This window comes from Monodon monoceros, unplaced genomic scaffold (genome assembly GCF_005190385.1).
Source record: "Monodon monoceros isolate NGI ecotype Baffin Bay Population unplaced genomic scaffold, NGI_Narwhal_1 Super_Scaffold_5, whole genome shotgun sequence".
In the NCBI taxonomy this organism is placed as follows: domain Eukaryota; kingdom Metazoa; phylum Chordata; class Mammalia; order Artiodactyla; family Monodontidae; genus Monodon; species Monodon monoceros.
The window spans coordinates 78,550,807-78,566,330 of NW_021703782.1; the positions used below are offsets into that span (position 1 = coordinate 78,550,807).

The 15,524-nt window shown below is 37.9% G+C and overlaps 1 protein-coding gene across 2 annotated transcripts in view; it reads left to right on the top strand.

Annotated features, from left to right (window-relative positions):
* The window catches only part of DCAF10 (DDB1 and CUL4 associated factor 10), a 53,131-nt gene that overhangs the window by 11,577 nt on the left and 26,030 nt on the right, over nucleotides 1-15,524 (top strand). The window contains exon 2 of one of the 2 annotated variants that reach the window (XM_029201959.1): nucleotides 2,781-2,894. The exons of the other annotated variant lie outside the window; for it this stretch is intronic. Coding sequence (XP_029057792.1) covers nucleotides 2,781-2,894 — 114 coding nt within the window. The remainder of the gene's footprint in view (nucleotides 1-2,780; nucleotides 2,895-15,524) is intronic. 2 annotated transcript variants of the gene reach the window in all.

A 15,524-nucleotide genomic window follows, 5' to 3' on the forward strand; every position in this document is an offset into this window, starting at 1 on the left:
CCTATGATAAATTATTAAATAAAATAGCAAGATTGATGATAAATAATATTTTAAAAATCAGTTACTCTTCTGTGTACCAGCAACAAATGAAACAATTTTAAAAAGAACATTTACAAAAGCATCAAAAAAACCTCAAGTACCCAGGAATAGATATAACAAAAGATAGGCATGATGCATATGGAGAAAATCTCTGTTGTAAATGGAGATATGACATGTTCAAGGATTGGAAGACTCCATATTGTCAAGATGTCAATTCTATGCAAACTTTTCTTTAGATTTATTACAATCTCAATTAAAACCCACAGGTGGATCTCTGTGTGTGTGGGTGTGTGTGTACATAACTTCCTAAGTCAGTTCTAAATGTATAAGGATGTTCAAAGTTCCAAGGATTGTTACAATACTCTTGCTAAGAAAATCTTGAATATGTGGGAAACTATGCATATTACTGATGGGATGATTCAATACTGTATGATATAAATTCTACCAAATTAATTTGTAAAGTTACTGCATCCCAATAAAAATACCAACAAGATTTTTTAGTAGTACCTGATAATGCTATATCTAAAATTCATTTGAAAGAGAAAGTATGACATTAGCACCCCAAAAAAATGTTTATTAGGGCAATGAGGGACTTGCTTTGCCACTTGTCAAACCTTTTAGAAATTAAAATACTGTGGTGGTATTGGATAGACTAGAATATAGAGTCCCCCCAAAAAACTTGTGTATGATAAAGATAGCATTTAGAAAAGTATAGGCTTTGATGTTGGGACAAATGACATCCATTTTAAAAAGTTACAAATCATGCCATGTACAAAAATAGATTGTAATCTATTGTAATAGATTTTTTGGTATTAAAACCAAAAAAATGGGACTTCCCTGGTGGTAGAGTGGTTAGCAATCTGCCTGCCAATGCAGGGGACACGAGTTCAAGCCCTGGTCCAGGAAGATCCCACGTGCCGCGGAGCAGCTAAGCCCATGCGCCACAACTACTGAGCCTGCGCTCTAGAGCCTGCGAACCACAACTGCTGAGCTCGCAAGCCACAACTACTGAAGCCCGCGTGCCTAGAGCCTGTGCTCTGAAACAAGAGAAGCCACCGCAATGATAAGCCTTGCGCACCGCAATGAAGAGTGGCCCGCGCACAGCAACAAAGACCCAACACAGCCAAAAATAAATAAAATAAATTAATTAAAAAGACTATCAGTTTTATAGGTCTCTCTTTTTTTTAATAGGTCTCTTATGTACAATGTTTAAGATTAAGACTCTCCCAGAATCATTGATTCATTACTTTTATGCACAAAAAGTAAATTTCATTTCATGACTCTTCTGACCAACAAAAAGAAATGATTATTTATACATCCTCTAAAATTACATATATTAATTTGAATACTTTTACTCATCATGGTCAACTAGCACAAAAATCCTACAAAAATCCTTCACATATTAGTAAACTTTTGAAATCCAGATGCCTCACAAAAGGGTTTATGCAGACACCCTTTAAAGGATAATTTCATGATTACTACATATGGAAAAAATTTCAATTTAGTAGAATTTTTCCCTCCCCACTTTACCTAAAAAGTTTGTTCTGAATAGAAAAATTTGGCCATTTAAAATTCCATCTTAGGGCTTCCCTGGTGGCGCAGTGGTTGAGAGTCCGCCTGCCGATGCAGGGGACACGGGTTCGTGCCCCGGTCCGGGAAGATCCCACATGCCGCGGAGCGGCTGGGCCCGTGAGCCATGGCCGCTGAGCCTGCGCGTCCGGAGCCTTTGCTCCGCAACGGGAGAGGCCACAACAGTGAGAGGCCCGCGTACCGCAAAAAAAAAAAAAAAAAAAAAAAAAAAAAAAAAAATCCATCTTATGCACTTTAATCTTAAAGTGTAAAAATACCATTTGTTATTGGAACTATAAATTGAGAAGACCTGAACTTTCAAAGACTCAGGATTTCATTTGCTAGGTCTGAATCTGAAAGATCAGCACCTACAGAAAACTAAGGCAAAATAAATAAATGACAGTAGATTTTCAGAAATCAAAATGGGGTTTATAAAAGGTTTATAAAAATACAACTTTGTAATAGGAAAGGGCTGAAACAAGAGATAATACTAAAAATCCATAAAGGAAAAGGTTAAGGTTGACTATATCAAACTGGTTTGGTAGGGTATATGCTAGACCTTTTCAGTGCATTTTAATAGATAATGATGAAATACCTAATTTTGTTGTATATGATTTTTTTCCTAAGTTGCCTCATTTTTGCATGTTTTTCTGCAACCAGCTTTTCTCATTTAAAAATGTTTTAGAGTTCTTCATACCCACATAAAGTTATCCCTTTCTTTTTAAATGTTGTACTATATTGTAAAGTATTATATACTATGGTTTATGTAATCAACCATTCCTTCTTTTATGTACATTGAGGTTACTTTCAATTTCTCCCTACGATGCAGCATATCTTTAAATGTGCTTCTTTGTATTTAGAAATAATTATTTCTCTAGATTGAATTCCCAGAAAAAAATTGCTGAGTCAGAAGGTATGCATGTTTAAAATTTTGATAGATACTTGTACTCCCCACACAAGCTGCACCAGTTTACACTTCACCATAATGTATGAGAGTACCATTTCCTACTACTACTTTCAACAGTGAGTAGTGTCAGTCTTTTAAATATCTGCTACTAATGTGGACAAAAAGAAGTTATTCATCTATAACTTGTGTAGTTATAAATAGTTGAATATCAATAACCAGAGAATGCTAAAAAACTAAATAAGAGAAATGTGTCATTTGCTTCCAGGTCAGTGCTGACAGTTGCTTGTGAACAGACTGAAGTTCTGCTTTTTGATCCTATATCTTCAAAGCACATAAAAACACTTTCTGAAGCTCATGAAGACTGTGTAAATAATATAAGGTTAGTATTGTAGTGAAAAAGTGAACTTTATTAATGTGACCCAAAATATTCTGTTTTGGAAGTTAATGAAAATTTATAATGCCTTGTCCGGCAGTACCAGGTGATACACATTTGGAATTGTGAAACTTAGCCCTTTAATTACAAAACTTACTGTTAACCATTTTGGATTGGAATCTTTCTGAAATGCATTTTCACTTCCATATGATCTCACCTTTTCTCCTTGTGTATTAGGGTCATCATTATGAATCTCAGCCATGTATTATGATAGTCCTGTAATGCTTTTGGGCACTCCCACTGCTTAGCCTCTGTCACCACCAGCCCCCAAATTCATACTATTGAGGGAAAAAAACATGTATGCACAGAAAAACTTCTTTATAGCATTGTTGGAAGCTCCTTAAATTCTCAATAATGTGGGAAGTAGATAACAGTTGAATAGCTTGGTGGACTAATATGCAGTCATTAAAATGATGGTTACAGAGACTACATAGCAGCATAGACAAATGCTTGCGATAGTACAGGTTAAAATCATAAAAATTACCTAAATATGACATGATGCAGAAGAAAAAGATTAGAAGGAAATATTTTTAAATGCTTGCAGTGGATGTGTTAGAATGAATGGATTATGAGTAATTTTCTGTTTTCTAAACTTTATATAATGAGATTATATGACTTTCATAATGATTACTTTTAATGTTCAAAAAATAATAATTTATGAGGAAATTACTTCTAGTCAAGGTGACATATTGAATTTTGATGTAACCTCTAGCTCCAAACATATAGAACAATAGATTAAATAGCACAAAAGATACAGCCAGGCTCTGAAACAACATAAACATCTTTGTGGCCATATGGCCAGACTAGAACACAGACACAAAGCTGTTACAGGGTTGAAACCATAAGCCCACTGGGTTTTCAGTCAGGCACTGACATATAGTAGTTTAGCTCCTGTCAGGAATCAAAAATGCTAAAAGTGTTTCATGTGAGGCAGGAACCAGAGCCAGAATTACTATATGAAGCCAGGGGTTTAGTTGGAATGAGGCTGAAAAAAGGAAAAAGCTATTAATTACCTGGGGCTGTAGGTTTTAGATGATAAAGATACAGCCTCATGACCAGGAATTGAATGAAGCCATTGTTGAGTTGGTGACTGAAGGTATATATGTGATAGCTCCAATATTATCATGAAACTGGAGGCCTTAATGTCATTATAAGGCCGAGTAGTGGATTTGGTTCCAGAAATCCAAGTGGGGGCAACTATAAAACCATTAAATAGGAAGAAAGAGAAAAAAATTTTAAATCTTTCTTGCTCAAAATAAGCCTATATAACCAAACTTCCCAAACTCATGAAGATATCTAATGTTAATATCATAACAAAACCAGCAACTAGAACAGGTATTTTCTCTGGATAAAATTAATTTTTTGGAGTAGTCCAACAAAGACTTTATTTTAAAAAATGAATTATTTTATTTTTTTTCGACTAGGTAATACATGCACGTGGTACAAAATTCAAAGGTACAAAAGGGTAAACAGTGAAAAGTAAGTCTATCTCCCACCTCTTTCCCCTAGCCACCCAGTTCCCCTCCCCAGAGGCAACCACTATTACCAGTTTCTTGCTATCCTTTCTGAGATAGTTCATGCATGTACTAGCATATGTACACACATATACATAAACTTTTATATAAGTGGTAGCATTCTGCACATACTATTATATACGTTGGCTTTTTCACTTAATGACATATTTAAGATCATTCCATATTTGTACCCATGGGATGATTTTATTCTTTTTAACGGCTGCATGGTATTCCATTGATTGGAAGAAACTTTAAAGCATTTTTAGTATGCTCAAAGAAATAAGGGATACTTCCCACTAATAGCTCAAAATTATGAAAAAAAAATAGGTTAATGTGGAAAAAAACCAACTAGAACTTTTGTAAATTAAAAATATAGTTGGTATATTAAAAAACTTAATAAACGGGATAAACGTTACCCATTGCACCACTGATGAGAGAATTAATGGGTTAGAAAATATTAGTAAAAAATGCACCCAGAGATTGATTGAGATGTATAATATCTCAGTTACAGAAGAAAGAAGTTGCAGAGATTGGAGGAGAACTAAATTTTGAAGGCACAAAGGCTGAGAATTTTCAGCACTGAAGGACCTGAATCCTTGAATCAAAAGTAAACTCTAGAATCAAGTGGGTTAAACAAAGATAAAGCTACATCTAGACAGGTTGTGGTGAAATTCTAGAATATCAGATAAAGAGAAAATCTTAAAAGCCACCAAAGTTAGAGGCCAGATTACCTTCAGAGGTACGATAATTGAACTGACTGGTTTCTTATCAACAACAGTTGATGCTAGGAGAAAAAGGAGTAATATCTTAAATACTAAGACAAAGTAATGTTTAATACCATTTCATATCCAGGTAAATTGTTATTCTAGAATAAAGAATTTTGATTCAGTGAAATTATAAATGTTAATTATTAATAGCAGAAAGATAATAATTTAGGATTTTTGTGGGGGGAGGGTGCATTTAAAACAAAGTTAAAATGAAAACTCTAGATTAGCACTATCCAGTACAATTATAATTTTAAATTAAAAATTGTCTAGTAGTCACATTAAAAAAAAGACATGAAATTTATTTTTAATAATATATTTTATTTACTCCAGTATGCCTAAAATGTTCTCATTTCAACATGCAGTCAGCATAAAAAAATACTGAGATATTTTATTGATACTTTCATTTTTTCATGCTAAATCTTCAAAATCCAGTATATATGTTACACTTAGAGCACATCTCAATGCAGACTGGCCACATATTAAGGACTCATTAGCCACATGTAGCTAATGGCTACCAAACTGCACATTGTAGCTCTGGATGGTAACAACAAATAGGTTGTACGTGTGGGGAAATTTTTTTCAGTGGGAATGTATAACATTTAATGTCCACATCATGTTCAAGAAGAGGATAGAAATATTAACTAATTTCACACTCTTTCAGAACAATCTATAATTAAGTATATATGATTAAAAAATTAAAATAATAAAACTATAGTTTATAGCTTCCAAACCAGCAAAGGTGGGTGGCAGAGAATATTGAAAACTTGATCAGTTCAGTAAAAGAAAGGAAAGCTTAAAAAAGTAAAAAAAAATAAGCAAAAGAAAGGAAGGATAAATAGAAAACAGGAAGTAGAAATAGTTCCAAATATATTAATAGTTCACAGTAAATATAAATGGATTGATCTTCTTTATTAAAAGGCACAGAGATAGCAATTTGAATAAAAAACAAAATTACATATATACTCTTTATGGAGATACCAAAAATAAAACTACCCACAAATAGGTAAAGAAAACTGATGTAGGTTATCATTATTGGACAGATATAAGACCAAAGGTTTTTTATATTTATTTATTTATTGTTTTACATCTTTATGGGAGTATAATTGCTTTACAATGGTGTGTTAGTTTCTGCTTTATAACAAAGTGAATCAGTTATACATATACATATGTTCCCATATCTCTTCCCTCCTGCGTCTCCCTCCCTCCCACCCTCCCTATCCCACCCCTCTAGGTGGTCACAAAGCACCAAGCTGATCTCCCTGTGCTATGCGGCTGCTTCCCACTAGCTAGCTATTTTACGTTTGGTAGTGTATATATGTCCATGCCACTCTCTCACTTTGTCACAGCTTACCCTTCCCCCTCCCCATATCCTCAAGTCCATTCTCTAGTAGGTCTGTGTCTTTATTCCCATCTTACCCCTAGGTTCTTCATGACATTTTTTTTTCTTAGATTCCATATATATGTGTTAGCATATGGTATTTGTCTTTCTCTTTCTGACTTACTCCACTCTGTATGACAGACTGTAGGTCCATCCACCTCACTACAAATAACTCAATTTTGTTTCTTTTTATGGCTGAGTAATATTCCATTGTATATATGTGCCGCATCTTCTTTATCCATTCATCTGATGATGGACACTTAGGTTGTTTCCATCTCCTGGCTATTGTAAATAGAGCTGAAATGAACATTTTGGTACATGACTCTTTTTGAATTATGGTTTTCTCAGGGTATATGCCCAGTAGTGGGATTGCTGGGTAATATGGTAGTTCTGTTTGTAGTTTTTGAAGGAACCTCCATACTGTTCTCCATAGTGGCTGTACCAATTCACATTCTCACCAGCAGTGCAAGAGTGTTCCCTTTTCTCCACACCCTCTCCAGCATTTATTGTTTCTAGATTTTTTGATGATGGCCATTCTGATTGGTGTGAGATGATATCTCATTGTAGTTTTGATTTGCATTTCTCTAATGATTAATGATGTTGAGCATTCTTTCATGTGTTTGTTGGCAGTCTGTATATCTTCTTTGGAGAAATGTCTATTTAGGTCTTCTGCCCATTTTTGGACTGGGTTGTTTGTTTTTTTTGTTATTGAGCTGCATGAGCGGCTTGTAAATTATGGAGATTAATCCTTTGTCAGTTGCTTCATTTGCAAATATTTTCTCCCATTCTGAGGGTTGTCTTTTGGTCTTGTTTATGGTTTCCTTTGCTGTGCAAAAGCTTTTAAGTTTCATTAGGTCCCATTTGTTTATTTTTGTTTTTATTTCCATTTCTCTAGGAGGTGGGTCAAAAAGGATCTTGCTGTGATTTATGTCATAGAGTGTTCTGCCTATGTTTTCCTCTAAGAGTTTGATAGTTTCTGGCCTTACATTTAGGTCTTTGATCCATTTTTTTTTTTTTTTTTTGGCGGTACGCGGGCCTCTCACTGCTGTGGCCTCTCCCACTGCGGAGCACAGGCTCCAGACGCACAGCTTCAGCGGCCATGGCTCACGGGCCCAGCCACTCCGCGGCACGTGGGATCTTCCCAGACCGGGGCACGAACCCGTGTCCCCTGCATTGGCAGGCAGACTCCCAACCACTGCGCCACCAGGGAAACCCTTTAATCCATTTTGAGCTTATTTTTGCGTATGGTGTTAGGGAGTGTTCTAATCTCATACTTTTACATGTACCTATCCAGTTTTCCCAGCACCGCTTATTGAAGAGGCTGTCCTTTCTCCACTGTACATTCCTGCCACCTTTATCAAAGATAAGGTGTCCATATGTGCGTGGGTTTATCTCTGGGCTTTCTATCCTATTCCATTGATCTATCTTTCTGTTTTTGTGCCAGTACCATACTGTCTTGATTACTGTAGCTTTGTAGTATAGTCTGAAGTCAGGGAGCCTGATTCCTCCAGCTCTGTTTTTCTTTCTCAAGATTGCTTTGGCTATTCGGGGTCTTTTGTGTTTCCATGCAAATTGTGAAATTTTTTGTTCTAGTTCTGTGAAAAATGCCAGTGGTAATTTGATAGGGATTGCATTGAATCTGTACATTGCTTTGGGTAGTAGAGTCATTTTCACAATGTTGATTTTTCCAATCCAAGAACATGGTATATCTCTCCATCTATTTGTATCATCTTTAATTTCTTTCATCAGTGTCTTATAATTTTCTGCATACAGGTCTTTTGTCTCCTTAGGTAGGTTTGTTCCTAGATATTTTATTCTTCTTGTTGCACTGGTAAATGGGAGTGTTTTCTTGATTTCACTTTCAGATTGTTCATCATTAGTGTATAGGGATGCCAGAGATTTCTGTGCATTAATTTTGTATCCTGCTACTTTATCAAATTCATTGATTAGCTCTAGTAGTTTTCTGGTAGCATCTTAGGATTCTCTATGTATAGTATCATGTCATCTGCAAACAGTGACAGCTTTACTTCTTCTCTTCCAATTTGGATTCCTTTTATTTCCTTTTCTTCTCTTATTGCTGTGGCTAAAACTTCCAAAACTATGTTGAATAAGAGTGGTGAGAGTGGGCAACCTTGTCTTGTTCCTGATCTTAGTGGAAATGCTTTCAGATTTTCACTATTGAGGGCGATGTTGGCTGTGGGTTTGTCATATATGGCCTTTATTATGTTGAGGAAAGTTCCCTCTATGCCTACTTTCTGCAGGGTTTTTATCACAAATGGGTGTTGAATTTTGTCGAAAGCTTTCTCTGCATCTATTGAGATGATCATATAGTTTTTCTTCAGTTTGTTAATATGGTGTATCACGTTGATTGATTTGCATATATTGAAGAATCCTTGCCTTCCTGGAATAAACCCCACTTGATCACGGTGTATGATCCTTTTAATGTGCTGTTGGATTCCGTTTGCTAGTATTTTGTTGAGGATTTTTGCATCTATGTTCATCAGTGATATTGGCCTGTAGTTTTCTTTCTTTGTGATGTCCCTGTCTGGTTTTGGTATCAAGGTGATGGTGGCCTCGTAGAATGAGTTTGGGAGTGTTCCTCCCTCTGCTATATTTTGGAAGAGTTTGAGAAGGATAGGTGTTAGCTCTTCTCTAAATGTTTGATAGAATTCACCTGTGAAGCCATCTGGTCCTGGGCTTTTGTTGGAATACTTTTAATCACAGTTTGAATTTCAGTGTTTGTGATTGGTCTGTTCATATTTTCTATTTCTTCCTGATTCAGTCTTGGCAGGTTGTGCATTTCTAAGAATTTGTCCATTTCTTTCAGGTTGTTCATTTTATTGGCATAGAGTTTCTTGTAGTAATCTCTCATGATCTTTGGTATTTCTGCAGTGTCAGTTGTTACTTCTCCTTTTTCATTTCTAATTCTATTGATTTGAGTCTTCTCCCTTTTTTTCTTGATGAGTCTGGCTAATGGTTTATCAATTTTGTTTAGCTTCTCAAAGAACCAGCTTTTAGTTTTATTGATCTTTGCTATCATTTCTTTCATTTCCTTTTCATTTATTTCTGATCTGATCTTCATGATTTCTTTCCTTCTGCTAACTTTGGGGTTTTCTTGTTCTTCTTTCTCTAATTGCTTTAGGTGCAAGGTTAGGTTGTTTATTCGAGATGTTTCCTGTTTCTTAAGGTAGGATTGTATTGCTGTAAACTTCCCTCTTAGAACTGCTTTTGCTGCCTCCCATAGGTTTTGGGTCATCGTGTCTCCATTGTCATTTGTTTCTAGGTATTTTTTTATTTCCTCTTTGATTTCTTCAGTGATCACTTCGTTATTGAATAGTGTATTGTTTAGCCTCCATGTGTTTATATTTTTTACAGATCTTTTCCTGTAATTGATATCTAGTCTCATAGCACTGTGGTCAGAAAAGATACTTGATACAATTTCAGTTTTCTTAAATTTACCAAGGCTTGATTTGTGACTCAAGATATGATCTTTCCTGGAGAACGTTCCATGAGCACTTGAGAAAAATGTGTATTCAGTTGCTTTTGGATGGAATGTCCTATAAATATCAATGAAGTCCATCTTGTTTAATGTATCATTTAAAGTTTGTGTTTCCTTACTTATTTTCATTTTGGATGATCTGTCCATGGGTGAAAGTGGGCTGTTAAAGTCCCCTACTACGAATGTGTTACTGTTGATTTCCCCTTTTATGGCTGTTAGTATTTGCCTTATGTATTGAGGTGCTCCTATGTTGGATGCATAAATATTTACAATTGTTATATCTTCTTCTTGGATCGATCCCTTGATCATTATGTAGTGTCCTTCTTTGTCTCTTCTAATAGTCTTTATTTTAAAGCCTATTTTGTCTGATATGAGAATTGCTACTCCAGCTTTCTTTTGGTTTCCATTTGCATGGAATATCTTTTTCCATCCCCTCACTTTCAGTCTGTATGTGTCTCTAGGTCTGAAGTGGGTCTCAGGTAGACAGCATATACATGGGTCTTGTTTTTGTATCCATTCAGCCAGTCTGTGTCTTTTGGTGGGAGCATTTAATCCATTTACAGTTCAGGTAATTATCGATATGTATGTTCCTGTTCCCATTTTCTTAATTGTTTTGGGTTTGTTATTGTAGATCTTTTCCTTCTCTTGTGTTTATTGCCTAGAGAAGGTCCTTTAGCATTTGTTGTAAAGCTGGTTTGGTGGTGCTGAACTCTCTCAGCTTTTGCTTGTCTGTGAAGGTTTTAATTTCTCCATCAAATCTGAATGAGATCCTTGCTGTGTAGAGTAATCTTGGTTGTAGGTTTTTCTCCTTCATCACTTTAAATATGTCCTGCCAGTCCCTTCTGGCTTGCAGAGTTTCTGCTGAAAGATCAGCTGTTAACCTTATGGGGATTCCCTTGTGTGTTATTTATTGTTTTTCCCATGCTGTTTTTTATATGTTTTCTTTGTATTTAATTTTTGACAGTTTGATTAATATGTGTCTTGGCGTGTTTCTGCTTGGATTTATCCTTTATGGGACTCTCTGTGCTTCCTGGACTTGATTAACTATTTCCTTTCCCATATTAGGGAAGTTTTCAACTATAATCTCTTCAAATATTTTCTCAGTCCCTTTCTTTTTCTCTTCTTCTTCTGGAGCCCCTATAATTCGAATGTTGGTGCATTTAATGTTGTCCCAGAGGTCTCTAAGACTGTCCTGAGTTCTTTTCATTCTTTTATCTTTATTCTGCTCTGCAGTAGTTATTTCCACTATTTTATCTTCCAGGTCACTTATCTGTTCTTCTGCCTCAGTTATTCTGCTATTGATCCCTTCTAGAGTATTTTTAATTTCATTTATTGTGTTGTTCATCATTGCTTGTTTCATCTTTAGTTCTTCCAGGTCCTTGTTAAATGTTTCTTGCATTTTGTCTATTTTATTTCCAGGATTTTGGATCATCTTTACTATCATTATTCTGAATCCTTTTTCAGGTAGACTACCGATTTCCTCTTCATTTGTTAGGTCTGGTGGGTTTTTATCTTGCTCCTTCATCTGCTGTGTGTTTTTCTGTCTTCTCATTTTGCTTATCTTACTGTGTTTGGGGTCTCCTTTTTGCAGGCTGCAGGTTTGTAGTTCCTGTTGTTTTTGGTGTCTGTCCCCAGTGGCTAAAGTTGGTTCAGTGGGTTGTGTAGGCTTCCTGGTGCAGGGGACTAGTGCCTTTGTTCTGGTGGATGAGGCTGGATCTTGTCTTTCTGGTGGGCAGGTCCACGTCTGGTGGTGTGCTTTGGGGTGTCTGTGGACTTATTTTAGGCAGCCTCTCTGCTAATGGGTGGGGCTGTGTTTCTGTCTTGCTAGTTGTTTGGCATAGGGTGTCCAGCACTGTAGCTTGCTGGTTGTTGAGTGAAGCTGGGTGTTGGTGTTGAGATGTAGATCTCTGGGACATTTTCGCCGTTTGACATTACGTGGAGCTGGGAGGTCTCTTGTTGGCCAGTGTCCTGAAGTTGGCTGTCCCACCTCAGAGGCACAGCACTGACTACTGGCTGCAGCACCAAGAGCCTTTCATCCACACAGCTCAGAATAAAAGGGAGAAAAAGAAAGAAAGAAAGAGAGAGAGAGAGAGAGAGGGAGGGAGGGAGGGAGGAAAGAAAGAAAGAAAGAAAGAAAGGAAGGAAGAAAAACTTTTTTTAAAGTAAAAAAAAAAAAAGCGGACGGATAGAACCCTAGGACAAATGGTGAGAGCAAAGCTATACAGACAAAATCTCACACAGAAGCATACACATACACACAAAAAGAGGAAAAGGGGAAAAAATAATAAATCTTCCTCTCAAAGTCCACCTCCTCAATTTGGGATGATTCGTTGTCTATTCAGGTATTCCACAGATGGAGGGTACATCAAGTTGATTTTGGAGATTTAATCCGCTGCTCCTGAGGCTTCTGGGAGAGATTTCCCTTTCTCTTCTTTGTTCGCACAGCTCCCGGGGTTCAGGTTTGGATTTGGCCCCGCCTCTGTGTGTTGGTCGCCTGAGGGCGTCTGTTCTTCGCTCAGACAGGACGGGGTTAAAGGAGCCGCTGATTCGGGGGGCTCTGGCTCACTCAGGCCAGGGGGAGGGAGGGGTACGGAGTGCGGGGCGAGCCTGAGGAGGCAGAGGCTGGCGTGACGTTGCACCAGCCTGAGGTGCGCTGAGCGTTCTCCCGGGGAAGTTGTCCCTGGATCCCGGGACCCTGGCAGTGGCGGGCTGCACAGGCTCCCCGGAAGGGAGGTGTGGATAGTGACCTGTGCTCGCACACAGGCTTCTTGGTGGCGGCAGCAGCAGCCTTAGCGTCTCATGCCCGTCTCTGGGGTCCGCAATGTTAGCCACGGCTCGCGCCCGTCTCTGGAGCTCCTTTAAGCAGCGCTCTTAATCCCCTCTCCTCGCGCACCAGGAAACAAAGAGGGAAGAAAAAGTCTCTTGCCTCTTTGGCAGCTCCAGACTTTTCCCCGTACTCGGTCCCGGCTAGCCGTGGTGCACAACTCCCTGCAGGCTGTGTTCACGCCGCCAACCCCAGTCCTCTCCCTTTGCTCCAATCGAAGCCGGAGCCTCAGCTCCCAGCCCCGCCCGCCCCGGCGGGTGAGCAGACAAGCGTCTTGGGCTGGTGAGTGCTGATCGGCACCGATCCTCTGTGCGGGAATCTCTCTGCTTTCCTTTCCGCACCCCTGTTGTTGTGCTGTTCTCCATGGCTCTGAAGCTTCCCCCCTCCGACACCCGCAGTGTCCGCCCACGAAGGGGCTTCCTAGTGTGTGGAAAGCTTTCCTCCTTCACAGCTCCCTCCCACTGGTGCAGGTCCAGTCCCTATTTTTTTGTCTCTGTTTATTCTTTTCTCTTTTGACCTACCCAGGTACGTGGGGAGTTTCTTGCCTTTTGGGAGGTCTGAGGTCTTCTGCCAGCGTTCAGTAGGTGTTCTGTAGGAGTTGTTCCACGTGTAGATGTATTCCTGATGTATCTGTGAGGAGGAAAGTGATCTCCGCGTCTTACTCTTACGCCATCTTCCCTGACTTCTCCAGACCAAAGGTTTTAATAAGGAAAGTGCAACAGTAAATATTAATAAAAAGAAAAATCCACCAAGAAGATATCATAATCATGAGCTTGTATACAACTTGAAATTAAGAAAGCAAAAATAATAATAATGAATTACATGTCTATAATCATATTAAGAGATTTTAATACAGTTCTGTCCAAAACTGGTAAATCAAGCAGATAAAAATTAGGTTGTAGAAGATTGTAAATACCTTGAACAACCTTTCTACTAAAAATAGAAATGCTGGATAAATTTTTTTTTAATATTTTTTTTAATGTAGAGTTGAGCTGATAAGAAAGAAAGGAAGCCTAGGGCCAAAAATGAAGCAGGAATGCAAAGAAGTAAACACGTACTCAACTGGCTTTTTACCCTGAAGGCATCTGCCAAATGCCTGTGACTCTTGAGTTTCTGTTTTGACAGGTGTGAGGAGTACAAAGGACAGGAGAGTTAATTCTACCTCCAGTTCAAGGTGAGGAGTCTAATAGAAAACAATGCATAAGGCTGGGGACTGCAAAGGGCTACAATTTCAGCATAAAGGTGATCTAGAAATAAACCACCTTGTTCATCTAGACTGTGGCACTGGGTAGAGGGATGTCAGAAAATCTCTGAATTTCTAACTACAAGCCAGCCTTCATGCAGCCTTCACACTGTGATATGGTCCAAAACCCTCCAGCCAACAATTTTAAACTGGATCCAGCTTGGCAGGGCTGTCAGGTACCTGCAAAAAGAAACGCAAATCTTCTCTGAAGGAGCAAACTAAGTATTATAAAGAAGTCAGTTCTTCCCAAATTAATCTATGAATTTAGTGCAGTTTTAATCAAAATCCCAACAGAATGTTTTTTTTTTTTTCTTGATTTAAAAGTTCATATTGAACAGCAAAGTGGCAAGAATGTCTGAGAAAAGTTTGAGGAAGACAGATTGTAGGAGTACTCACCCCTCCAGATATCAGACGTTGTCTTAGGACAGGGACAGATTAAGTGACCTATGGAATGGAATAGAACTTCTAGAAACAGACCCATGCATATATGAAAATTTTATATATGAGAGCAGGGGCATTATAAACCAGTGGGGGAAAATGGAAAAGAGAATTTGTTATATGTATGAAAAAAGAAAATGAAATTAGATTTCTATCTCATACCATAACTAAAAATAACTGCCAGTTAAAGACGTAATTATGAAAGCAAACCTTTTTAGAAGAAATATAGAATATTTATGTTCTAAGTACGAGAAAGAATTCTTTTTAAGACACAAAAAGTATAAACCATTGAGGATTGAAAAATTCAACTGCATTAAAATTTAAAACTTCATTATAACCAAAGACATAACAGTGTGAGAAGGTAAGCTATAAGCTGGTGCGAGAAGATATTTTCGATGTACATAGCCAAAAAAAGGATTAATGGGCTTCCCTGGTGGCGCAGTGGTTGAGAGTCCGCCTGCCGATGCAGGGTAGACGGGTTCGTGCCCCGGTCCGGGAAGGTCCCACATGCCGCAGAGCGGCTGGGCCCGTGAGCCATGGCCGCTGAGCCTGCGCGTCCAGAGCCTGTGCTCTGCAACGGGAGAGGCCACAACAGTGAGAGGCCCGCGTACCGCAAAAAAAAAAAAAAAAAAAAGGATTAGTATCCAGAATATATGAAACAATTACCTTAGAGCAAAATAGGCAGAGACTCGCATAAGAGAAAATAAAATGAGCAATAAATATGGAAAGATATTCAAGCTTACTAGTTATGGAAATGCAAATAAAAATAACAATGAAGAAATATCAAATATTGACAAAGATGCTGAGAAATAGAAAACTCTTAGACATTATTGATGGAATATAAATTGGTAAAATTATTTTGAGCAATTTAGCAATATCTGGTAAAATTGAAGATTGATTGTTTAAAAGAAAT